The sequence below is a fragment of the Protopterus annectens genome, chromosome 9.part0 (assembly GCF_019279795.1).
Source record: "Protopterus annectens isolate FY-2018-M chromosome 9.part0, PAN1.0, whole genome shotgun sequence".
NCBI classification, from domain to species: Eukaryota; Metazoa; Chordata; order Ceratodontiformes; family Protopteridae; genus Protopterus; species Protopterus annectens.
In genome coordinates this window covers 1,257,989,918-1,258,016,184 of record NC_056743.1, presented here as the reverse complement: position 1 = coordinate 1,258,016,184, position 26,267 = coordinate 1,257,989,918, and the positions used below count along the sequence as shown (strand labels likewise).

Below are 26,267 nucleotides of genomic sequence, written 5' to 3'. Positions count from 1 at the left end.
GCCTGGAGACAGTAATTGCACTCATTCCCTGCCTACAACAGGAGTTTCAATGGTGGGCAGAAGCCTGTCACCACAACAAGGGTCTGCCATTCAGTTTACCCACAGCCAGACAGACACTGACAACGGATGCATCAGATTATGCCTGGGGGGCCCATATGGCTGGAAAATGTATTCAGGGCACATGGCCTGCAAACCAAATCCATCTTCACATCAATCAAAAAGAGATGCTAGCTGTTCAAAATGCCCTGACAGCTTTCAAGGACCTGCTTCATCCAGGACACTTACTGATAAAGACAGACAACACTACGGTCATGTGGTACATAAACAAGCAGGGAGGTACTCATTCCTACCCCCTCTGCAGACAAGCAATGTCCTTATGGGACACTGCATTGACCTTTCAAGTTCACCTGCAAGCACAATTCCTACCAGGAAAAGCAAATACTCTGGCAGACGAACTAAGCAGAAACCTTATGGATCCCCACGAATGGAAACTGGATCCACAAGTCTTCAGGATGATAATAAGGAAATGGGGATACCCAGACATAGATCTATTTGCCTCCCCTCTCAACTGTCAATTGCAGAGAATTTGCACAAGGATTTACCACAAGCAAGCATGGAAAGTGGACGCCCTATCATTCAGCTGAAAAAATCTAAGAGTATATGCTTTTCCCCCAATACCTCTCCTTCCCAGAGTACTCCTAAAGGTCAGACAAGAGAAGCCAAAAATTATTCTGATTGCACCAGACTGGCCACACCAGCACTGGTACCCGATCCTAAAGAGCTTGTCTCAAGGTCCAGCATGGATACTGCCTCAAACTTCTCACTTGCTGACCCAACAAGACAATCAGATCCTGCACAGCCAACTCAGGACCTTAAATCTGGCAGCATGGCGGATAATGTAGCCATTCAGAACACTCCTCTTTCAAAAGCTGTTATGGATGTTATCTTGGAGGCCAGGAGGCCCAGTACCAGAAAATCTTATGCAGAAAAATGGAAGAGATTCTGTGCTTGGATCCAGGAACAAGGCATTGACACGTCTGTACCAAACATTCCTCAGATTTTACAATACCTGACTGAGATGCTGAACAAAGGCCTTTCTTTCTCATCAATTAAGATTCATGCCTCTGCCATTTCTGCACATTACAATACGGAACTACCTATCTTTTCTCATCCTTTAATAAGGCAGTACCTCAGAGGGGCCAAAAACATTAGGCCTCCAAGGAGAGCACCAATTCCATCCTGGGACCTCAATTTTGTTTTAGAAAAACTCACACTGCCTCCTTTTGAGCCAGCATCAACAGTGGATATTAAATTCTTATCCTGGAAAACAGCTCTGCTCCTAGCCATAACCTCTGCAAGGCGAGTCTCGGAGTTACAAGCACTCATGGCTGTGGAACCTTTCATCATGTTTCATCCAGACAGAGTTTTTCCGAGGACAAACCCTACATTTATGCCTAAGGTGGTGTCCAGTGTGGCCCTCAATCAAACCATTCACTTGCCTACTTTTTACTCAAATCCGCAGAACAAGGGTGAGAAAAGTCTGCATTCTTTGGACATACACAGGCAGTTATGCTTCTACTTGGACAGAACTAAAGCTTTCAGAAAGACTGAGCAACTTTTAGTGTCATATGCTGCAGGATCACAAGGAAAGGCTATCTCAAAACAGACTGTTTCTAAATGGATAGGCCATTGCATCCGTTTCTGCTATTCTCAACATGGCAAATCAGTGCCTAAGGGCATTAGGCCTCATTCCACCAGAGCAGCAGCCACTTCAGCAGTCTTCCTCAGGGGAGTACCAACCAAAGAAATCTTAGAGGCTGCAACTTGGAGTTCAGTGCACACCTTTACAAAGCACTACCACTTGCCACTCTATTCTAAGTCCAGAGCAGGCTTTGTCACTGCAGTTCTGCAGGGCCTCATAGCCTCTCCTAATCCTATTTAGCCCAGCCACCCTTTCTCAGCTTTGGGATTCAACCCAAGAGTAATGACTGCAACAGTGAAACACGATGAACATAGTACAGTTGTGTACCTACCATAAATGTTGATGTTCGAGTGTATTCACTGTTGCAGTCCAGGTTACCCACCCACCTTTCCCCTTCTCTTTGCTGGGACTTATCTGCACTTCTCTATCCTATACAACCTTTTTGGTGTATTTGCTTGTAGATGAAGGAAATGTTATTTTTGTGCATGCATTTCTTATTGATATATTTTTCAGCCTACCAATTTGGGGGCACCTGCCATCTGGGGCAAGAAAAACTGAAGAAAATGATCTGCTGTGGTGACCCCTAACCGGGAAAAGCTGAAAGAAGAAGAAAATTGTCCTGATGTTTGTAGTTTATATGTTCATTGCTATTGCTTAGATACATTTCATGCTACAGTTTGTTGAAGTGCTTTGCTAGTACATTTATTAAGCTGGGTTTGTTCATCCTTAACATGGATTTTGAGATATAATCAAGGGTGCTTTGAGCGTATTGCAAATGTCATTTTGCAATGAAAATCACTCTCCCTTCTGCAACATTGGTTAGGTGGACAAGTGAGCACTGGAGGATTGCAAGTGTCATCGTGGAAGCAAGTGAGTGAGTAATCTGATCATGCAGGCCTTTATAGTAAACAAAAGGAAAAGACATGAGCAGGAGCTGCTGAGGCAGAGGTTGGTTTTGTGTCACTCCTTGCTAAATACAACGTACCATATGCAGCAGGAGAACACATCCTGAAATTTATGAAGAGATGTGGACAGGATCAAGATGCACTCAGGAAAATGGCATGGGAAGCAATGAAGGCAGCTTGCATTGCCCGGAATGTTCTGGGGCCTCATTACCAGAATGACGCTGCTGCCACCTGCCAGAAATCACCATTCTGTGTGTATGTGGACCAAAGCACAGACATGAGCAATGAAATACTGTTGGTGATCCTTGTTGGTTACCTTGATGAAAAGACAGGCAAAAATGTAATATGGTTCCTTCATATGCCAGAATGTGTGTCACGAACTAGACAAGTATTGTTTGATGCTTTAATGTCCACTGACAAAATTTAACATTCCAGTTTCCAACATTCTGCACTTTTCTTCAATACTGCCTCAATGATTGGAAAACACAATTCCAAGCTATCTCATTTAAAGGAGGTGAAGCTCACCATTACAAACATGGGGTGTCTGTGCCACCTGGCAAATCTATGTAGTAAGGCTGGTATAAAAGCACTACATTCACCAGCTGAAAAACTTATATCAGATGTGCACTGTCATTTCAGTTCCTGTGCACAAAGACAACAAAACTGCAAGAATTTGCTTTGTTCACAGACTCTAACCCCCTCAGTATTATTAGATGTGCGCCTACTAGATGGCTGAGTCTCTGGAAGGTAATTAACAGAAACCTAGAGAAGTGGCCAGCTCTAAATTCACATATTTTTATCTGCAGAGTCACTGTCTGCTAAGACTGACTTAATTTCCAGACACTTGCAGAGTCATGAATTGTGTATGATTTTTATGTTTCTTAAGTATACACTGGAACCTTTATTGAAATTTAACATTCAACTTCAGAGCCGAGAAAGTCAGCTACTGACACTGCATGCCACTGTGCATAAACTCCCGCAACAGTACACTGGGAGACTCCTCAGACCTGCACCTCCTGTCAGACTAAAACACAATGATGTTTCAGTGTTGACTAACAGTAGCTCTCTTCTGGTGAACAGTGAGCTGTATATTGGCTATGAAGTCAAGCAGTACATGAATAGCCATGAGGAGGATATTGCCGGCACAGTTATCAATTTTTTTTATATTGGCTATGAAGTCAAACAGTACATGAATAGCCATGTGGAGGATATTGCCGGCACAGTTATCAAATTTAACTTTTATATAAAAGTTACACCTTTTTATGCTGCAGTAGCTGCAGAAAATGTGTAAAAAGTTTCCCATGCAGGATCACTTAATGAAAGATGCTGCATTTCTTATTAATCCTGCCAAAAATTGGACATTTCTTTGGAACTTGACAGGGATGTTGGTTTCTGTCCAGGTGTCTGTGAAAATTATGCTGATGTTGCACAATTAATTGATGAGTTTATCCGGTAACAGACTGAGGACACATGGAACCAGACAGTTCCGGTAGATGGGCCGCACTCATGTGTGTCCAAGTACTGGGCACACTGTCTGAGGGGACCTTTGCATTGACGGGAAAGTGCCACTCTTTAAGCAGCTGATGATGACTCTACTTTGCTTGCCGCACTCAAATGTACAAACTGAAAGAGCGTTTAGCATGGTACGTCAGTCTGTCAGTGTAAAAACATTGGACTCTTTATTAGCAGCTAAAATGAATGAAGAACTGGACTGCTGTGATATTAAGCTGCCAAAACCTGTCTTGGATGCTGCTAAGAAATCCACAACAGCATACAATAAGTGTACATCTGATGCATCTATGTATGATAGGATGCTGTTCTTGCACTTGGTGTATATGTGGAATTGGTTGTGTGACCTGTAGCAGGCCTGTTTAGAAAATGTAGCAAATGCAGCAAGTGGTATTAATGACAGTGTGATTTTAGTTTTGATTTTGTACAAAAGTTGTTTCATTTACTTATGTTGGGGTTTAGGTTCATAGGTTCATACTAGGCTATCTGCCCTAGGGCATTTACAGGTCTAGCCAGAGTGTGTGTGGCTTTCGCCACCCCTTGGGATGAGAATACTATGCCCATTTAGGGTTTAGTTTACTGTGCCCCTGTCCTGTAGTGACACAGAGATGACCCCCGGGGTAAACCTACAATCTCCCATCCACTCGTCAAGATTTCTCTTGAAGAGAGTTAGTGAGGGTCTCTGCCTAACATGGACTGGGATTCTGTTCCAGAGTGTAGGGAGCCTCTGGGTTATGAATCTGTCCCTCCAGCATGTCCTATTTATTTTTGTGTTGAGGTTCAAATCTCTTGCTCTCGTGGCTCTGATGGATTTGGATTTTCTGAGGTGGACCATATCCATTAATTCCGGATTGGACATGGCCTTGTACGTCAGGCATAGATCACCTCTGAGTAGGCGGTATGTGACTGAATAGAGCTGGAGTTTCTTCAGCTGGGCAGCATATGACATATGTTTGAAACCCTTTATCCTCTTGGTGAGGAACTTTTGGGGTCTTTCTAACTGCTGCAGGTGTCGGGTAAGATACATCCCAAATGGGGCATTGTACTCAATCATGGGTCTGATAACAGAAGAATACAGGGGCACAATGACCTCTCTTGATCTAGATGTGAATCCCTTCATGATAAGGTGGGCAGTATAGAAGGTCTTCCTAACCACCTTGGCAATGTGAGTGTCAAATGAGAGGTTACTGTCGACTTGGGTCCCTAGGTCCCTGATTACCTCTTCCGTACTTAATGGATTACCACCTATGTGGTAATTTGTGGGTACCTTGTTTTTCCCAAAGAGTATGAATATACATTTTTTGGCATTCAGTTTAAGGCCATGGCTCTGGCACCAATTATCCATTTCTATGAGGCCTTTCTGAAGGATGCTTGTGTCCGCTGGAGTATCAATTATGGCACCCAGTTTGCAGTCATCTGCGAACTTTGTCAGCCACAATCCTCCTATGTTTGCTTGCACCTTGGAAAAATAAATGCCGAACAAGAGGGGTCCCAGGACTGAGCCCTGTGGGACACCGCTTGTGACTGGCTTAGAGTCTGACATGGCTCCAGCAATTCTGACCTTGTGGGTTCTGTCCTTGAGCCAGTTTGCAACCCATCTTGTGACATATGGGTTTACATTTAAGCTGGTGAGTTTGTCAATGATGCCCGAGTGGGGTATTGTGTCGAAGGCTTTTGCAAGGTCAAGGTAGGCTGTGTGAACTGCCTTACCCTCATCAATGGCCTTAGTGACTGTTTCAAAAAAGTTGACTAGGTTCAAAAGGCAGGATCTGCCTTTGACAAAGCCGAATTGGATAGGATACAATGTCTGTAGGTCCCCAATGTCTTTGTTTATGAGTTCCATAATGATCCTTTCCATAGCTTTGCAGACCAGGCTCGTCAAGCTTATGGGGCGGTAATTTCCAGGGTCCGTAGAAGCACCTCCTTTGTGGAGTGGGACCACTGTTGCTGTACGCCACTCTTTGGGTACGTATCCTGTAGTAAGGCTAAGATTAAACAGCAGCTTTATGTGCGGGTTTAGTTTAGTTTAGTTTAGTTTAGTTCCTCTTGGAGTTCATGTAGCACGCAGCCCGGGACACCGTCCGGTCCCATTGATGCTGTGTTTTTAGCTTTGGAGAGGGCGGCTCTCATCTGGGCATCTGAGATGTTAGGGAGGCTACACTCTGCTGGGATAGATATTTCTCCTTTTGGGGGGGAAGGGGGCGGAGAAATTTGCACTGAACCTGTCTGCCAGAATGTTGGCAATATCTGTGGGTTCAGTGTATTTTGTGTCATTTTGGACTAACTATGAGCATATCTGGGAATTTCCACACAGGTTTCTAACATAGCTAAAAAAGGCCTTGTGATTGTCTTTTGTGTCTTTTGCGATTTTTCTCTCAAAGTTGGCCTTGGATGATTTTATGAGTGATTGAAGTTTTTTGCTAGTACTGATCAGAGATGCCTTCCCTTTTGGGGATTTTGCTCTGTCATGTAGTAGCTTCCTCCTCCTGTTGTAAAGTTTGTTAATGGCTGGGGTCCACCAGACAGGATGCCTGCCTTTGTGGGAATGGGTCTTGGTTTTATTAGGGATTGCATGATCCATGCATTCTTGAAGGTGTCCGTAGAAGGCATTTATGAAGGATTCAGCGGTGTGGGTTTTTGTTTCCACTGGCCCAGGGGCCTTGAAAGATACCACTTCAGTCTTAAGAAGTGTGAAGTCGGCTTTTGAGAAATTCTTCACTGTGGTCTTCTGTGCAGGGGGTGGGGGTGGGATGTAGATTTCCAGTGAGATTAATTTATGGTCTGATCTCACCAATGAGGGGTATACTTCTGGTGTGGAGCATTTTGTCCCCATGTTTGTGATGATCAGGTCTAGTATATTATCTACTCTTGTGGGAATGGTGACTAGTTGTTCCATCGCATTTAAGTTTATGAATTCTAGGAACCTTTGGGCTAGGGTGTTGGGGCTTGAGTAATGTTCCCAGTCTATGTTTGGGTAGTTGAAGTCTCCCAATATGATGGTATTTGGAGAGACATTCATACTCTCCAGTGTCTTCAGGAAGGCTGAGTGGGGTTCCTGAGTTTGAGAGGGTGGTCTGTAGCATGCTACAAACTGTAGAGCAGTTTTGCCTATGGTTAGTTGCACCTGGATGGTCGCCGATGCTTCGTGCGTTGCCACTAACCTGGAGGTGTGGGTATCTTTGATGAATATGGATACTCCCCCTCCTTTTGTGGTTTGGTCCAAGTTTTGGGGCTGAAAGCATCATATGAGGTATAACGTGGTAGTGCTGGGGTGCTCTCAGGAGCCTTGAACCAGGTTTCAGTCACTGCACAGACATCGATGTTCTCCATACTGAGGAGGGCTTTGAGAGCGTGCATCTTGAGGTTTAGACTTCTGGCATTGAGCAGCATTACCCTTAGTTTTTTTTCACTTGTGTTTTCTAGGGAGGTGGGTTTGTCTTTTGAGCCTTGCCTAAAAAAGGCACTATGGGGGTGGCAAGAGCCTTGGCCAATATCCAGAAGCCCAGGGTTGACAGGTGCAAGCCGTCCCTTGCGAAGCAGTGTGGCTTGTCAAGCATGTCATCCCAAGCGGACAGATATTGGATCCCCTTAGAATGACACCAGTAATTAAGCCAATTGTTAAAGCTGATCATTTTGTCAATGTACTGTGGCATCATTCTTGGTGAGGGTAAGATGCTGTTCAGGGTCAGGGTCATACCGGCCTGGGCTGCATAATCAGAGAGCTCCCCTATGTCTCTTTTCATGTAGTCCAGGGAGGTACATCTCAGGTCATTCACACTGGCATGGACAATGACTGAGTCATATTTGTACTTGCTTTGAAGTGACCTGAGTGCTTGTGTTATGTGGCGGATTCTAGCGCCTGACAGGCAGCTTACTGTAACCTTTTCCTTGTTCTGTCTGGTGAGCGGGACATCAGTGTGTCTGACTATGAAGTCACCTATTACAAGTGTATCTGGCATGTTGTTTAGCCTTAAGGGCTGTGACTGTTTAGCACACTGACTTTGTGAACTATGTGTTGCATGTGCTATGTCTTGAGGTAGTGGTCACTTGGGTGTCTGCTTTGGAGGCCTCTGCTGTTTTGGTAGATTTTTAATTAGAGCCTCCGAGTATGTTTTTGTGTGTTTATGTGTTTGGTTTGCAGTTGTGATAGGTCTATGTGAGACTGGGATTGTGGTGTGTGTGGTTACCTTCTCCTCCTGACTGGTTTTGCCAGTACTGAGTTGAGAGAGCTCAGCCTCCAGTTCGGCTATATAGTTGCATCTCTCACATATATTTGTATTTGTTGGGAGGAGGAGAGGGTTGTCTGTGTACATGAGGCAGTTGTAACATTGCCTCAAGATTCCCCGATTCACCAGCTGAACAGGAAAGGCCGCCAATAACTAACCCTTCGACATGCTAGAATAGTGTATAGGATTGCTGTGTAACTGAGTCAGAAAAGACCTATAGGGAAATGGGTACTCAAGGGGATTTAGGTGAATGAAGTACTTCCTTTTTGTTTAAGAGTGCTTTATCTGTATAAAAATGCTTTAGGAGCAAGTGCTGGGCTTTTCAGATAGAGAATAGGCTGTTTAGATTGCAAGTAGAGCAGTTCTAAGGGAAAAATTGAAGAGCAGACTTTGCGGAGCCAGAAATAGTTTAAACTTGATTAACTGATGCTGACCGATGCTGCTCTATGAGCAACTTCGCGCAAATTTGCGCAAAAGCGCACTAAAGCGGGCTTTATAGCAGGAGGTTGAAAAGAGCTAGGAAATGGCCCAAAACGGCCAATAAACTACAAGTTGCTGGGCTGGAACCACTTCTTTAGGGACAAATAGGCTGCTCAGTGCTCCCCACTCCCACCGGTGAACAAAGAAGCTTCCTCCTATCCAAATAAGGATATGGACAACACAGGAACTATGACACAGCCCAGAGATCAGCAAAATCTGAAGACTGGACTATTCTAGTTCAGTAAAGGCAGGAAAACAAGGATTTTGTTTTGTTTTTTTTTTGTTTCAAACAGACAAAAAGATACAGTAACAAACAATAAATGCTTTAAATCGGCTAGCGCACTTGAGTGTGATAGCCTAACAGTTAAATTAAGCAGAAAACAAACTTTTAAAGTGCAAACAGTTCACAGAAGCAAACACAAATACAGTAGATCAAACTTGCAGAGCTAGTTTAGTAATATAAAATGCTTTTAGGTGAAATACAGTCGAAATACAGCAGTCAAAAAAAAGAAAGCCAGAAAAATACTTATAAATCAAAGGAAAGTCACTCTTTCACTCTCTGCTGCTTGTAGAACTCTGCAGGACACCACGAGGAGCTGTGCTGAGCCGTATACAAGCGCAAAAGCGAGCTAAAGCGGCTTTTATAGCAGGGGGTTGAAAAGAGCTAGGAAATGGCCCAAAACGGCCAATAAACTACAAGTTGCTGGGCTGGAACCACTCCTTTATGGACAAATAGGCTACTCAGTGCTCCCCACTCCCACTGGTGAACAAAGAAGCTGCCTCCTATCCAAATAAGGATATGGACAACACAGGAACTATGACACAGCCCAGAGATCAGCAAAATCTGAAGACTGGACTATTCTAGTTCAGTAAAGGCGGGAAAACAAGGATATTTTTTTTTGGTTTTTTTTGTTTCAAACAGACAAAAAGATACAGTAACAAACAGTAAATGCTTTAAATCGGGTAGCGCACTTGACTGTGATAGCCTAACAGTTAAATTAAGCAGAAAACAAACTTTTTAAAGTTCAAACAGTTCAGAAGCAAACACAAATACAGTAGATCAAACTTGCAGAGCTAGTTTAGTAATATAAAATGCTTTTAGGCGAAATACAGTCGAAATACAGCAGTCAAAAAAAAGAAAGCCAGAAAAATACTTATAAATCAAAGGAAAGTCACTCTTTCACTCTCTGCTGCTTGTAGAACTCTGCAGGACACCACGAGGAGCTGTGCTGAGTCGTATACAAGCGCAAAAGCGCGCTAAAGCGGGTTTTATAGCAGGGGGTTGAAAAGAGCTAGGAAATGGCCCAAAACAGCCAATAAACTACAAGTTGCTGGGCTGGAACCACTCCATTAGGGACTAATAGGCTGCTCAGTGCTCCCCACTCCTACTGGTGAACACCTCCTATCCAAATAAGGATATGGACAACACAGGAACTATGACACAGCCCAGAGATCAGCAAAATCTGAAGACTGGACTATTCTAGTTCAGTAAAGGTGGGAAAACAAGGATTTTTTTTGTTTTTTTTTTTGTTTCAAACAGACAAAAAGATACAGTAACAAACAGTAAATGCTTTAAATCGGCTAGCGCACTTGAGTGTGATAGCCTAACAGTTAAATTAAGCAGAAACAGAAAACAAACTTTTTAAAGTGCAAACAGTTCAGAAGCAAACACAAATACAGTATATCAAACTTGCAGAGCTAGTTTAGTAATATAAAATGCTTTTAGGCGAAATACAGTCGAAATACAGCCGTCAAAAAAAAGAAAGGCAGAAAAATACTTATAAATCAAAGGAAAGTCACTCTTTCACTCTCTGCTGCTTGTAGAACTCTGCAGGACACCACGAGGAGCTGTGCTGAGTCGTATACAAGCGCAAAAGCGCGCTAAAGCGAGTTTTATAGCAGGGGGTTGAAAAGAGCTAGGAAATGGCCCAAAACGGCCAATAAACTACAAGTTGCTGGGCTGGAACCACTCCTTTAGGGACAAATAGGCTACTCAATGCTCCCCACTCCCACTGGTGAACAAAGAAGCTTCCTCCTATCCAAATAAGGATATGGACAACACAGGAACTATGACACACCCCAGAGATCAGCAAAATCTGAAGACTGGACTATTCTAGTTCAGTAAAGGCGGGAAAACAAGGATTTTTTTTTTTTTTTTTTGTTTCAAACAGACAAAAAGATACAGTAACAAACAGTAAATGCTTTAAATCGGCTAGCGCACTTGAGTGTGATAGCCTAACAGTTAAATTAAGCAGAAAGCAAACTTTTTAAAGTGTAAACAGTTCAGAAGCAAACACAAATACAGTAGATCAAACTTGCAGAGCTAGTTTAGTAATATAAAATGCTTTTAGGCGAAATACAGTCGAAATACAGCAGTCAAAAAAAGAAAGCCAGAAAAATACTTATAAATCAAAGGAAAGTCACTCTTTCACTCTCTGCTGCTTGTAGAACTCTGCAGGACACCACGAGGAGCTGTGCTGAGTCGTAGTACAAAATAAGAGTTTTGGATCTGACTCAAGTGTGTCTTATTGAATTTTACAAATTTTCAGGCTCCATGGCAATGGTGTGTTTCAAGAAGTGCAAAAATAGGGTGTTCCACATTCTGACTGTTTGTCACACATTGCTAGGGTTTGTGTTCCACATCGGTCTCATACAAGTTTGAGACCTATGCATACACTAAACAGGGGATTATCTGTCAGAAAGGAACTGAAAGGCCAAATGCTGCTCTTGTGAAGCCTCTAAACTGCTTCTTCACAGAGTTGTAAGAAAGTCATGAAGATATTCCACTCTGCTAATTTTCTTTCCTTGGGGTTGACCAATCAGAAGTGGTCTATATTAGAACATCGAAGTTTCAAAACTTCGAATGTTCTAATATCGACCCCTATTCATGCAAAGCTGAAAATATCGAAGCAACAGAAAAACAATTTTTTTCCTAGGGAAAGAATTTGGTTGTCTGTTTCTGTTACTTCGGTATTTTCAGCACTGTGGTGGAAAGTTACAGGTCGGGTTCAGATAGGTGTGTGATTGAGTGCAGGTTAGGTTAGTTAGAGTTAGGGTGTGGGTTAGGTATGTGTGCGATTGTGTGGACATGAGGGTTAGGGTGAGTTAGGTGAGTTAGAGTTAGGGTGCGGGTTAGGTATGTGTGCGATTGTGTGGACATGATGATTAGGGCAGGTTAGATGAGTTAGCGTTAGGGTGCGGGTCAGGTAAGTATGTGATTGTGTGGACGTGAGGGTTAGGATGGGGTAGGTGAGTTAGGGTAAGGGCACAGGTGAGGTGAGTATGCGATAGTTACGGACCTTAGGGTTAGGGTTTGGGTTAAGGTAAGTGGATAGTTAGTGGTTTGTGTATAGTTTAGTGTAGGGTTAGGTGTAAGATTTTATGTGTATGTGTGTGGATTGCTGTTTGTTTGGTGTGCTTGTGTTGTGTATATGTGTTTTGGAACAGCTAATTTTTTCCCTAGGAAAAAAATTGCTGTTCTGTATGTTCAATGTTTTCAGCTTTCGCTGAATAGGGGTCGATATTAGAACATTCGAAGGTTTGAAACTTCGATGTTCTAATATAGACCCTCAGAAGCCAGACTGGAAATGTGGGACAAAGCCAGAGCTTTTGGAAGCTGGCCATTTGTTGTGCCTTGGAAAGCCTATACAGCCTAAAGGTTACTGCAACAGTGGGAATGATAACATCTAAATTAAATATCAAAACACACTACTTAAATACTAAAAAGTCATATGATACAACATCATAGGTAAACACTAGGCGAGAAGACCTTGTATACCATTTTAAACCTAGCCAATTTTCCCTTAGTGAATCAAACACTGAACCTCTTGTCTGTGAGGTAAACACTTTAACCATTATGTCAACCCCCAAACACAATATCACATGACACACACCATAAAACACAGAACTATTTTCAGTTTAAAACTGACCTAACATTTATATAATAAAAGTTAACTCTTAAGTCCTTGGTTTCATGATCTAATATAAAAAAATATATTTTTTACATTCAGTACAATTAATAGTGTGATTATAAAATGCATTGTTGCTAATTTTATTTTTAATATCATAAATGTTCTGCAATTATTTGTGGCAACATTCAAGAGGCCATACCCATATAGAATGATTCGCAAACTGATTATGTATGTATGTAAATCATGATCAGAAAACCAAGAATCTAAGATAAGATGACTTTATAAGGAAACAGACTAAGTGGTAGCTACTTTTGCAGGATGATAATTTGCCTGTTTTGAATGAGACAATTAATATGAAATAATTTTAAAAAGATACATCAATTTTAAAGTGTAAATAAATGTTGTGTGCTTTGTGGTGTGTATGTCATGTGACCCTATCTCATATGACTTTTTGGGGTCTATATTAGATGAGCGACTGTTCCGATGTTCGGATCATAGATGGTCGACATCATATGATCGAACGTCAGAAAGGTTGAAGGTGAAAGTTAATGGCTTTTTACATGCAGAATGGGAAATTTTCCCTTTCTGCACTGAAATGTGTTCTCGGAGTTGGTATATTTAAGTGGGGGGTGTGGGGTGCAGGGGGGGCTTGCCCCCCTGTTCACAGCAGTAAGGTAAGTTTTTTTTTTATTATATAGTCAATGTTTCGAACTTCGCTCATATGAATTCGCTCATGTGAGGTTCGAAGTTTTGAAACTTCGACTATAATATAGACCCAACATTTTGTTACTTAAGTAATGTGCTAAGATATTTATTTTAGCTCTGCTGAAGCCCATCTACTATATCACAAATATGTTCAGTGAACTAAATTAATATCTTCCATTGCAGTGTGCTGGGGAAGGGGAGTTGTTTGTTTTGCATCAGTTGACTTTGATACTCTGCCAAGAATGATGTTGTGTGCTTCTTGGTATCTGCGTACTACTTTGCAATTGTCATAATGTGTATGAAGGTGTAAATTTAAATGTATGGCATTTGCCCATCAGTTTTTGAGAGGGTATACATCTTAGCTCTTGTAAAAAAGTGTTTTTAAGTTCTAATAAATATACATAACAATCAGCTGAGTCAGCTCTGGCTCTATATTACAGAGGGATGAGTCCCTGATTGTGACACAGATGACCTGAGATGGAGTAGCAGTTCAGGTGCTGGAACAAACAGGCAGGGAAGGATGGGAAAAGAGTGGCTAATGCCAGCCCACCCACCCTGGGGGAGGGGAGGTGGATACCAGCCTAGCTGACTTGCACTAAGCAAGCAGAGCCTTGCACAAAAACATCAGTTTTAAACTAGGAGGAGGAGGAGATGCGTGCTACTCCTAAATCATTCAACGTAACCTTTTCCTGCATGCATGTGTGGGAGTACACATATGCTCAAAGAGAAGCACAGCAGGCTCCTGCAGTAATGCTGCTGCTCATATCGGCCACCATGGGAGAGGTTAAGGCTGTAAGAATAAAGCCCTCATAGTTTGTACATTGAATGATGCAAAGCTGTTGGCTGGAGGAAGGTCTAAAGTAATTTCCTGGCTAGAGACAAGTAAATAGGTCGCCAAAGTGCTTAGTTCTGAACAGAACAGCAGACTTACTTAGGCTAAGTAATGAAAGTGCCCACTTACATTAGTGGAAGTACAGTGCAAGGGATGTCAGCAGGGGAAAGTAGCACCTTCATTGCTGCCTGGATGATGGCTCCTTCAGGCAGCTTTCACCTCTGACTGAGGGATGTTCAAAGACTAGCAGGGATGCATTACTTGGCTTAAAAAGGCCCTTGTGGTTGTTAGCCTAGTAAACACCTATGAACCTGTAAGGTACAGGGATAAAAGGATATAAACCTCATTAACAAGGACATTGGCAACCTCCAGATACTTGATCCCACAAAGTTTGGTTTTGTCAAGGGGAGGTCATGCCTGTTAAATTTGGTCGACTTCTTTGAGATAGTTACCAAGGCCATAGATGAGGGGAAGACAGTGCACACCGCCTAACTTGACATGGCCTAGCACTTCAATACTACTCCCCACTCAGGTATAATAGATAAAGTCTCTCAACCAGGCATCAATCCATATGTTACCAGATGGGTAGCAAACTGGCTCACTGATAGAACCCACCTAGTCAAAATAGGAGAAGCCACCTCAAGTAGTTGACCCATAACAAGCAGTCTACTGCAGGGATCAGTCTTGGGGCATCTGCTGTTTGGGATATACTTCTCAGAGGTGCAGGCCAAACCTAGTGGGCTATGGCTGACTAAGTTTGCAGATGACAGCAAGCTGGGTGCTGTCATCAATTCCCCTAGTGATGTGGACATCCTCCAAGAGTGTCTCACCCAAACAAATGACTGGTGCCAGAAACATGGCATCAGACTGAATGCCAAAAAATGCATCATCATCCATTTTGGGGAAAATGACGTCCTCACAAATTATCACATTGATAAGGCACTTAGCACACAATCAGTCATGAGGGACTTGGGAACCCAGATTGATAGCAAACTGACTTTTGACCACCATATTGCCTCCATTGTACAGAAAGCTCTCTACATGTCCCACTTCATTAGTAAGGGTTTCTCATCCAGGGACAAGGTGGTCATAACATCCTTGTATTCTTAAAACAGCCAGGAAAGAAAGACGAGATCCACGAAATCCTGTTATTTAGCGCTTTCGTTTTTTAATAAAAACTTCTTCAGACTACACATATATAGTGAACTAAACCCTTTTTATACAAATACACGTCTTCATAGTTAATGACATCATAATGAAATTACTTAATTGAATTCAATTACTACAGCCCCATTGAGATATCTAAAACATTAAACACATTGTTTTAAGCCATATTACAATAAAAAACATAGAAAATACACTGTGTTTTGTTCAAACCATAAACATCCTTAATTTATTATACTTTTATTCAAAAATAACCTTCAGATTTTAATCTGAGAGTGGAACTGATAGATGTATTCGTGTTTAAACCTGGAAATGATGTTGCATTAGTTTTTAACTGCCATCTTAGTTCCCTATTTTCCAAAAAAATCATTAAGGGGACCACCTCTATCTCCAACTGTAACTTGTTCTAATACTGAAAATCTAAAATCATGTCCCTCATTATTAATAATGTGCACTGCCAGAATATTTTTTAAATCTTGTTTTTTAATATCATAGGAATGTTGATACATTCTGCTCCTAAGAGCATTAATAGTCTTCCCGATATAAAAACAAGGACATTGTGTGCATGTCCCTATATAAACAACAGCCTTACTGTTACAGGTAAATTTTTTCTTGTATATATATTTGCCATAATTTGGGATAAACAACTCTGTGCCTTCTAGAATATTTTTACACTGCAGACAAAAAACACATTAAGCATTCCCTTGGGCCCAGAGTAAATCTCTTGTACCATGTTTTTTATAGTAATGTCCTCCTTGTAAACAGTATTAGGTTTTATTCCCACAGTATCCAAAAATTCTTTATTAATATTGAATACATTCCAGTTACGTTGAACAATGTTGCTTATACTTTTAAACTACCAACACTATGAAATGACTTATTGTTCTGGCTATAAGAACTTTTCATACCTTCAACTAAAGTATTAGGACCCTTACCTATTAATGGAAAAAATATACCTTGTTCCCTTTTAGATACCACCTCCTTGAATGTATTTTCCACAAATTCTAAGGGATAGCCTCTACTAACCAGCATACCTTTAAGAATTTCTATTTGACCTAAAAACTCATAGAAGTCTGAAACCATTCTTGCTAGTCTAACCCCTTGACCTTTTATTAGTGACTTCTTCTGATAGATAGGGTGAAAACTGGAAAAATGTATAAGTGTATTGGAATAAGTGGGTTTCCTAACAATTGTCGTTTCAAAACAACTTTTCATTCTATTTTTACTTATGGTAATGTCCAAATAATTAATTTTCTCATCCGAAATGGTATGAGAAAATTCCAAAAATTCTGTACTAACACCAATAAACTCAAGGAATTCATTTAACATATCCTCACTATCATTCCATAGGATGACAATGTCGTCCAAATATCGCCCATAATATTGCCAAAGTTGTGCATATTTACTGGTGAATACATATTCCTTCTCCCAGAATGCTAGAACTAAATTAGCAAAAATGGGTGCACATATAGCCCTCATGGCTACACCTTTACATTGTTTGAATAATTGTTCTTGAAATACAATAATGTTAGTGTCCAATACTAACTCCATGAGGCTCCTTAATGTAAGAATCCTATCATGCCCCATTTTTGTGTATTGACATAAATATGAATAGAACCATTCAGTTCCAGTATCGTGGGATAACAGAAAATAAATCTTTGACATCAATTGTTACAAAGATTAAACTATGATTATACATATTTTTATTAATTTTCTTAAGTAAGTCCCACAAATCTTTTACTATCCAATTACAGTCTTGTAAAATGTTTTTTAATTGAATATCTATAAACTTTTTTGGAAAATAGGGAACTAAGATGGCAGTTAAAAACTAATGCAACATCATTTCCAGGTTTAAACACGAATACATCTATCAGTTCCACTCTCAGATTAAAATCTGAAGGTTATTTTTGAATAAAAGTATAATAAATTAAGGATTTTTATGGTTTGAACAAAACACATTGTATTTTCTATGTTTTTTTATTGTAATATGGCTTAAAACAATGTATTTAATGTTTTAGATATCTCAATGGGGTTGTAGTAATTGAATTCAAGTAATTTCATTATGATGTCATTAACTATGAAGGCGTGTATTTGTATAAAAAGGGTTTAGTTCACAATATATGTGTATTCTGAAGAAGTTTTTATTAAAAACGAAAGCGCTAAATAACAGGATTTCGTGGATCTCGTCTTTCTTTCCTGGCTGTTTTTAGTTTATTTTGCCTTTGATTTTTATCCTTGTATTCTTATAAACAAAAAATGTGTGGAAAGTGCCAAAACAGTTATCAATAAACAAAGTATAGGCACCGGACATCCAAATGTTCCATCACAGAGCCTTTATTGATGTACAGAAGACACAGAACAAGCAGTAATCACATAAACGCTATATCCACAGTGTACCATGTTTTCATCTTAAAAACTTCTTCAGATGAGCGTAGTGACACAGAACCAAGTTTAAATAACTAGATTAACCCAAAGCAACCAATGTGGTTGAGTGTACCATCAATTATGTTAATTGTGTTAAAAGCCCATAACTAACATCAGTATGGTTGTAAATACATACTAAAACCTTTTGTTTGTTATAATATCTTTTGAAAATGCGTCTTTAAAATTAGTATTTAAAATGCATCCAAATGTGTAACTTCAATAAATAAAAAACAGATCTGGTAGATTAATAAAATAATAAAATGGATAAATGCACTGAAAATGTGCATTTACACAAATGAGTAAGAGCACCATCTAGTGGGCAAAATTTAAAAACTAAACCAAAAGTTATAAATATATTAGATAAAATAATTTATGTAGAGTTGTACAAAATAAATACAATAGATGCTGTCTTTATAAATATATATATATATTTCCATTTTATTGAATGCCTCCCAATTTGACTGACCTAAGCTTCAAAACAGACATCAAAGAAACTGTATCATTTAAACCTGGGTGCCTAGTGGCCTCTAAGACAACCTGCCAGTACAGCTCCCTGTACTCTAACCTGGTTTCCCAACGGCCACCTCTTGGATCATTCAATACTACATCTATAACAAAGAAACAATAACTAGCCCCTGTGCATGTTTGAGTATGTTCAAACAAAGCATTGTTTTTGTTCTTTCTCCTGATGTCCTACATGTTTTCATATACTCTTTGTTTAAATTTTCTCTCCGTTTTTCCCACATCGAATGAGTCACATTTTTTACATAAAGCTAAATATATTACCCCTTTTGTGTGCAATTTGCATACCCAGTAGTACTGGTATTCCTGTTTCTGGATTTTAAATGTACTGTATCTCCAATCATTACATATGGGCATTGGGCACAACTACCACATTTGTGTGTGCCCTTTCTGTTGTTGGGGTGATCTCCACCTCTGTTGCAGTTTGTACCTTTCTCTAGCAGGTTTTTAATATTACTACCCTTACGATATATACATTTGAAAGGTTTGTAAAAATAAAATTCAGGTCCAAAATCTTAGCAAATTTGTTCCATTCGTTCTCTATTGTTCTCCTCACCAAACCTGCTTCCCCATCATATTTGATACTAAGTGCAGAGTGTAACTCATTTACATCCCCTGCTACAGAACTAGCTCTATCCTTGTTGTAATTATTTTTCCCCAGAATTGGAGAAAATCTTGTTTTCCTTGCCTTCAATACTTCCTTGTATATTTCTGTCAACAGGTCACTGGGGTAACCTCTAGCTTTAAAAAGCTTCATCAAAAACTCCCCTCTCAGTTTTGAAATCATTGTCGTTGGATGTCATCCTACTTGCACAGACTAATTGCCACTTTACCACCCCCCCCCTTTTTTGGTAGGGAGGATGACCAATTGTATAGTGTAAATAAGAATTAGCGAAAGTCTTTTTCCTTTATATCTTATATCTAAAGCCATTGTTGTCTTTTTGTATATTCACATCCAAATAATTCAACTCTACACTATTGAATTCATAAGTAAACTTTAAAAAAATGGTGGTCCCCAATAAATAATCTAAAAAAATATTAAAAAATCTCATCTGTGCTTACCCAAAAAAGACATATGTCTTTTAACAAATGTCCATAAAATCTCCAATATTGTCTGTACTCTGAGTTAAAAACATATTTGGTTTCCCAGTGTGAAAGAATAATATTGGCATATGTGGGCACACAATGTGCACCCATAGCCACCCCTCTGGGCTGTCTGTAACATTCCCCTTTGAAAAATATAAAATTGTTCTTTAAAACCAAGGCCATTAAAATTAAAACTGTTCAAAATTCATTGAAGGAGACATCTCTAAAATCTGCTAAGGATTCCTCAAACCTCATTAAACCAATATCATGTGGTATACAAATAAATGAATCTACCACATCTTAGGTAATAAAACATAAATCATCTGAGTACAATGTGTCATTAAGTCATCTAAGGAAGTCCCAGGAGTCATTTAAAGTATTTTCATTTCTAGAAACCAATTTTTAACTTTATGGTCAGTATACTTCGCTAAATATGCAGTGACAGACCCTTCTGCTGAAACAATGGATCTTAACCGGGGGGGGGGGGTTAAAAGAATCCTTATGGACCTTTGAAATACCAGAGATGGAGGGCACCCTAGGCCTTTCCTCATGCAAAAAATTATAAGTTTCAATGTCTATGAGTCCCTCCAAAAGTAGGTCATTTAAACATACAGATATTTTCCTATGAGCAATGTTTACTTCATTGAGTGAGACCCTTCTGTATTTGTCCTCATCACTTAGAATCTGTAACATTTTGCCTTCATATGTTATTTGGTCCATTAATACTACCCCCCCCCCCACCTTTGTCAGGTTTCATGACCCTCAAGTTATTGTTCTCCTTACATTTGTGTAGTATCTCTCTTTCTTCTTTTGTCATATTGGGTTTCACTTTGCTATTTTTAAGCACTTGTCTTAACTCGTTTTTCAGCACAGCCTCAAATTTTTCAAGCTGAGGGTGCAATGGTGGGTTAAAAGTACTTTTCTTAACCAATGTGTTGTTAATAGTCTTTTTTTTTGCCCACAAAAAAATAATTCTATTTTTTTCTTTTTAATGAAAAGTTTTAAGTCCACCAATAACTTGAATGTATTAGTTTTCACTCTCGGTACAAAAGTGAAACCTTTTAAAAATAAATCAGGGTGCTTTATTAATAACCATGCTGGTATAGTTGAAAATGTAGAACCTGTTGTAACTGAATGTAAATCCTTCTTTTGAAATATCAATCTGTCTGTCTAACTCCAGTAGTTCCTGCCCAGTGGTGCCCACCTCGTCTGTCCGTAATTCATTGATCTGTAATTTACTGGTTCCTTCTTGCTTAGCCTAATTCTAAAGGGTCCTGTGTGTTCAAATTGTCATGAAAACTAGTGTTGTGTATTCCTTCATCTACCCAACCTCTATTGTGTTCCACATTAAAATGCTTACCACCACTAAATTACTTGAGTTTAGGATAATGTATATTGTTCCTATATTCGTTCACATCTCTTTCTCTCTTTTTTGATTTCCTAGCCTGTACTTCTTTACATTTCATCTCTATTTTCCTCAATAATTCAAAATATTTTTCTTTTTCTGTGTCAATAGCAAACAAGTCATGAATAATATTATTATTTGTATGCTCAATCAAATTGTATACAGTCTCCATTTCCTTTTTATTGTTCTTAATGATGATCCTCATAATATCTACCCCACATCTCTCAAAAGCCACCACAAGATCCTTGTGAAAATCGGAGCCATCTTTAACAACAGTTTGGAGCAACTACCTGGGACTAATGCCCTTTCAAATAATTCACTTGGATGACTACAAACTGGAATGGAACACTCTTCAAGTCTGCCAGGTACTAAACTGCAGTTTAATGACATTTTAAATTTTAAATTTGATTTCAATGGACAGATGCAGATCGCTGTCAATAGTGGTTCGTACGCTAACATGCTGAATGACTTAGACAATTTATTGTTCAAATATAAAATGTGGGAAATGGACAATATTTACTTGCAACATTGTTTACAGTTAAATATTATACCTAAGGGGCTAAGGATATGCGAATACCCTAATAATGTTAAAGATGGCTCCGATTTCCAAATAACATACAAAGGCAAAATGTTAGAGATTCTAAGTGATGAGTACAAATACAGAAGGGTCTCACTCAATGAAGTAAACATTGCTCATAGGAAAATATCTGTATGTTTAAATGACTTACTTTTGGAGGGCCTCATAGACATTGAAACTTACAATTTTTTGCATGTGGAAAGGCCTAGAGTGTCCTCCATCTTTGGTATTCCAAAGGTCCATAAGGATTCTTTTTTGCCCCCCGTTAAGATCCATTGTTTCAACAGAAGGGTCTGTCACTGCACCTTTAGCAAAGTATATTGACCATAAAGTTAAAAAGTTGGTTTCTAGAAATAAAAATACTTTAAATGACTCCTAGGACTTCCTTAGATGACTTAATAACACATTGTACTCAGATGATTTATGTTTTATTACCTTAGATGTGGTAGATTTATTCACTTGCATACCACATGATATTGGTTTAATGTGGTTTGAGGAATCCTTAGCAGATTTTATAGACATCTCCTTCAATGAATTTCAAACAATTTTAATTTTAATGGACTTGGTTTTAAAGAACAATTTTATATTTTTTGAAGGGGAATATTACAGACAGCTCAGATTGGTAGCTATGGGTGCACGTTGTGCACCCATATATGCCAATATTATTCTTTCCCACTGGGAAACGAAATATGTTTTTAACTCAGAGTACAAACAATATTGTATATTTTATGGACGTTTTTTAGATGACATATGTCTTTTTTGGGTAAGCACAGAGGAGATTTTTAAAACCTTTTTAGATTATTTATTGGGGACCATCAATTTTTTTAAAGTTTACTTATGAATTCAATAGTGTAGAGTTGAATTATTTGGATGTGACTATACAAAAAGACAATGGCTTTAGATATAAGATATAAATGAAAAAGACTTTCTCTAGTTCATATTTACACTATACAAGTGCTCATCCCTCCTAGCAAAAAAGGGAGGTGGTAAAGGGACAATTAGTCCATGCAAGTAGGATGACTTCCAACGACAATGATTTCGAAACTGAGAAGGGAGTTTTTGATGAAGCTTTTTAAAGCTAGAGGTTACCCCAGTGACCTGTTGACAGAAATATACAAGGAAGTATTGAAGGCAAGGAAAACAAGATTTTCTCCAATTCTGGGGAAAAATAATTACAACAAGGATAGAGCTAGTTCTGTAGCAGGGGATGTAAATGAGTTACACTCTGCACTTAGTATCAAATATGATGGGGAAGCAGGTTTGGTGAGGAGAACAATAGAGAACGAATGGAACAAATTTGCTAAGATTTTGGACCTGAATTTTATTTTTACAAACCTTTCAAATGTATATATCGTAAGGGTAGTAATATTAAAAACCTGCTAGAGAAAGGTACAAACTGCAACAGAGGTGGAGATCACCCCAACAACAGAAAGGGCACACACAAATGTGGTAGTTGTGCCCAATGCCCATATGTAATGATTGGAGATACAGTACATTTAAAATCCAGAAACAGGAATACCAGTACTACTGGGTATGCAAATTGCACACAAAAGGGGTAATATATTTAGCTTTATGTAAAAAATGTGACTCATTCGATGTAGGAAAAACGGAGAGAAAATTTAAACAAAGAGTATATGAAAACATGTAGGACATCAGGAGAAAGAACAAAAACAATGCTTTGTTTGAACATACTCAAACATGCACAGGGGCTAGTTATTGTTTCTTTGTTATAGATGTAGTATTGAATGATCCAAGAGGTGGCCGTTGGGAAACCAGGTTAGAGTACAGGGAGCTTGTACTGGCAGGTTGTCTTAGACTTAGAGGCCACTAGGCACCCAGGTTTAAATGATACAGTTTCTTTGAAGCCATTTTTGAAGCTTAGGTCAGTCAAATTGTGAGGCATTCAATAAAGTGGAAAAAATGTATATTTTTTTATAAACACTGTGGGCAGGATTCAGGAAGCCTCCGTGTAAGAGTTATAACTCTTACACGGAGGCTGCAGTTAAACGGTGTGATGTCAGCATGTCATGCATATGCATGAGGTGCATGAGGCATGCTGAATCACACTGTAATTCTTACATGGTCCGTGTAAGACAGTAGGGGGCGTGTCCGTTGGCTAAGCCCTGCAAGCGGACACGCCCCCGGAAGTCTATAATGGCTGAAAGTAAACAGCCACAAGAAAGGCCATGGAAATGTGAATAAACACACTAGACAACACATGCTCCCACAGACCAGCAATGTAAAAAGTGAACAGATGTTATAAAATGAAAATGAAAACTGTTTTATTTTTTTTAAACCCCGTAAATGTTTGCTACTGTGTGCGTGTGGTGTGCTACTAAGCGCAACTGCAGTTAGCAATCAGTGGAAAAGGATATAAGAACTAAATATGCAAAGTAAGCCAAGAAGTAATAGCATAGCGGTAGAGTTGTCGGCTTAAGAACAGGCAGGCAAGGTTCGAGCCCACACAACAACCTTTTTTTTTTTTGTAAATAAGCACTAAAAGGCCCCTGACAGTATTGTACAAATGTAAAAGTATTTCCTTTTGTAAAATGAAATGAAATGGAGCATATATTTTCAAGTAATACAATAATAAAAATATGTAGAAATGTACTGATAGCTAAGCTGCTGTGAGACAGAGTGCCGTAGCTGAGTAGTGTTTCAAAGGCTGCAAATTGCTTTCCCGTAGCTAAGCATTGGTTTAACAGGCTCAAACTGTGTGCAACTAGCTGTGCTTAGCTGAACATGTGTGTTACTAGCCAATTAAGGTTTAACCCAGCGCACACCGTTTGCGCGGAGCTGCGTGCCGCGCCCACAAGCTAACTGCCAGTGCGCATGCGTGAGCTCCGCGCAAACGAGCGCAGACCTGGTTTTAAGTGCTTAAAAGTGCCTTTGGCATGTTTAATTGACAGGTCCTGAACTCATTTCTAGACCGTCATGAAAATTAAAAATCAGTGCTCAGATTCGAACCCAGGATACCATGCACTAGAGTCAAGGTACTAAACCACTAAGCCATGACAGCAGTACTTAGAAACGCAGAAATAGCATATATATAGGATATAATCCAAAATGGAGCATGATAAAGCAGTTTCTGTGAAGTAGATACAATTCCAAAACAGCCAATCATAGAAATGTGCAGGAAAATCGGCATATATAAGCCCCATAGGCGGGAATACACAGCAGAAACAATTGTAGAATAGACCTGCAGGCAGAATGAGTGGAGTAAAGGAGGGACGTTGCTTTCGAGCACAGCGGTGGGGTGTTGAGGAGTCCAGATACATGGTCTGGCTCCTAGTTCACCATCATGAGGCCCAACTCATGCAGGGCCAGGTCTCATGGGGAGCATACAGGGCGGAGGCATGGGACCAGTTGGCTCATGATCTCACTAGTGCTACTGGGATTCCACGTACTGGTGAGCAGGTCCGTCACCACCATGCGGACCTGAAGCGACATAAAGAAGACCAGTTGACCCAATGGATCCAGGAGGCCCGGGATATGCCCAACGCCCCACTACTGAGTAAGTTACATTTTATTTATGTATGTAAGGAATTCAACTAGCTGATACCATGGAGATGTGTATTCCAATATTACTTGTTTTGTATTAAAGCTGCAGGTGTCCGCTCTGCGAATTGCAGGGCACATGACCGCAGGCTGGTGCGGCTGCGCCACCATGCAGGTTAGTAACCCCACCTAGTACTTGTAAATAAATATTATAGTGTAGCACGTAGCAGAACACTGCAGTGTATTGATTAAAAGTAATAGAATGTGCAAGCAACAAATGAAAGTCTGCAGGTATGGCTGCAACAAGTTCATTAGTATGCAAGTGAAACTGGAAATATAATTGATAGAAATAAATAGTTCTGTAATACAGATGTCCCACCATTAATTAAATGTAGTATAACCTGCAGTAGTCTCAAGAGTACAGCTTCAGAAGCTGAGTTAATCACATGTGAGATATATCCCCTGTTGAAATGCTGAATCATGACAGAAGTGAGGCTGCTGGAAAGTGTTTGAATCACCACAGGTCTAATATGTGAAAAAAGCCTAGAAGTACCAACCTGAACTGTGAAATAGCAGGATATGTGAGAGTGACAGAAAGGGTCATGTATCAATAAATAAAGTAGTAATAATCCCTGAATATATAAGCCTCAGTGTGGTTCTACAGAACTAAATGCATGTGGGAATTACAAATTAACATCCCAAACTGATTGAAGTGTGTCTGAATCTTGAATGTTTAAGCCAAAATCTGTATATGGTGAGACAGTCAAAAATTGTCAGATAGAATGAATGATTGTCTGACATACTAAACATCCATAGTTGTCCCCTGCCCTGTCATCAAAGTGTAGCAGGATGATGTATCTGATCAAAGTCAAAATAACTAGGATAGTGATGTATCTGTAACAGGTCTAGCATGAGAGTCAATTAAAAATCAATTTGAAACTATCACCCACAAGTTAATTGTGTTTCTATTACAAATGTATATTAATGTATAATTTATGAATGTGTCATCATTTTCTTTCTCCACCCCACCCTATAATTGCAAATTAAAAAACTCACTAAATATTGGTATGTGAACATTTCATTAACCATGGACATTTGTCCTGTTGTTTCAAAAATATATGCATGTCCGTTGTTGCATGTGCCCTGTTCATACCTGCAAACCTGATGGCCTGTTGCCATTAATCAACCCTGCATGTTGTTTGATTGTGTATTTCTGTTCAAATAATGCATGTGATATTGATATGCCTGTTGTTCAATGGTGTTAATATCTGGGTGTTTGTTTAATGGGAATACCAATGCATGCTGTTACAAATAATTTGAA

The 26,267-nt window shown here is 39.6% G+C and overlaps 1 protein-coding gene across 1 annotated transcript in view; it reads right to left on the bottom strand.

Annotated features, from left to right (window-relative positions):
* Positions 1–21,076, bottom strand: part of LOC122810648 (alpha-1,4-N-acetylglucosaminyltransferase-like) — a 49,180-nt gene extending 28,104 nt beyond the window's left edge. Inside the window, exon 1 of the mRNA XM_044082221.1 lies at positions 20,841–21,076. Coding sequence (XP_043938156.1) covers positions 20,841–21,076 — 236 coding nt within the window. The remainder of the gene's footprint in view (positions 1–20,840) is intronic.
* Between the last annotated feature and the right edge of the window lie 5,191 nt (positions 21,077–26,267).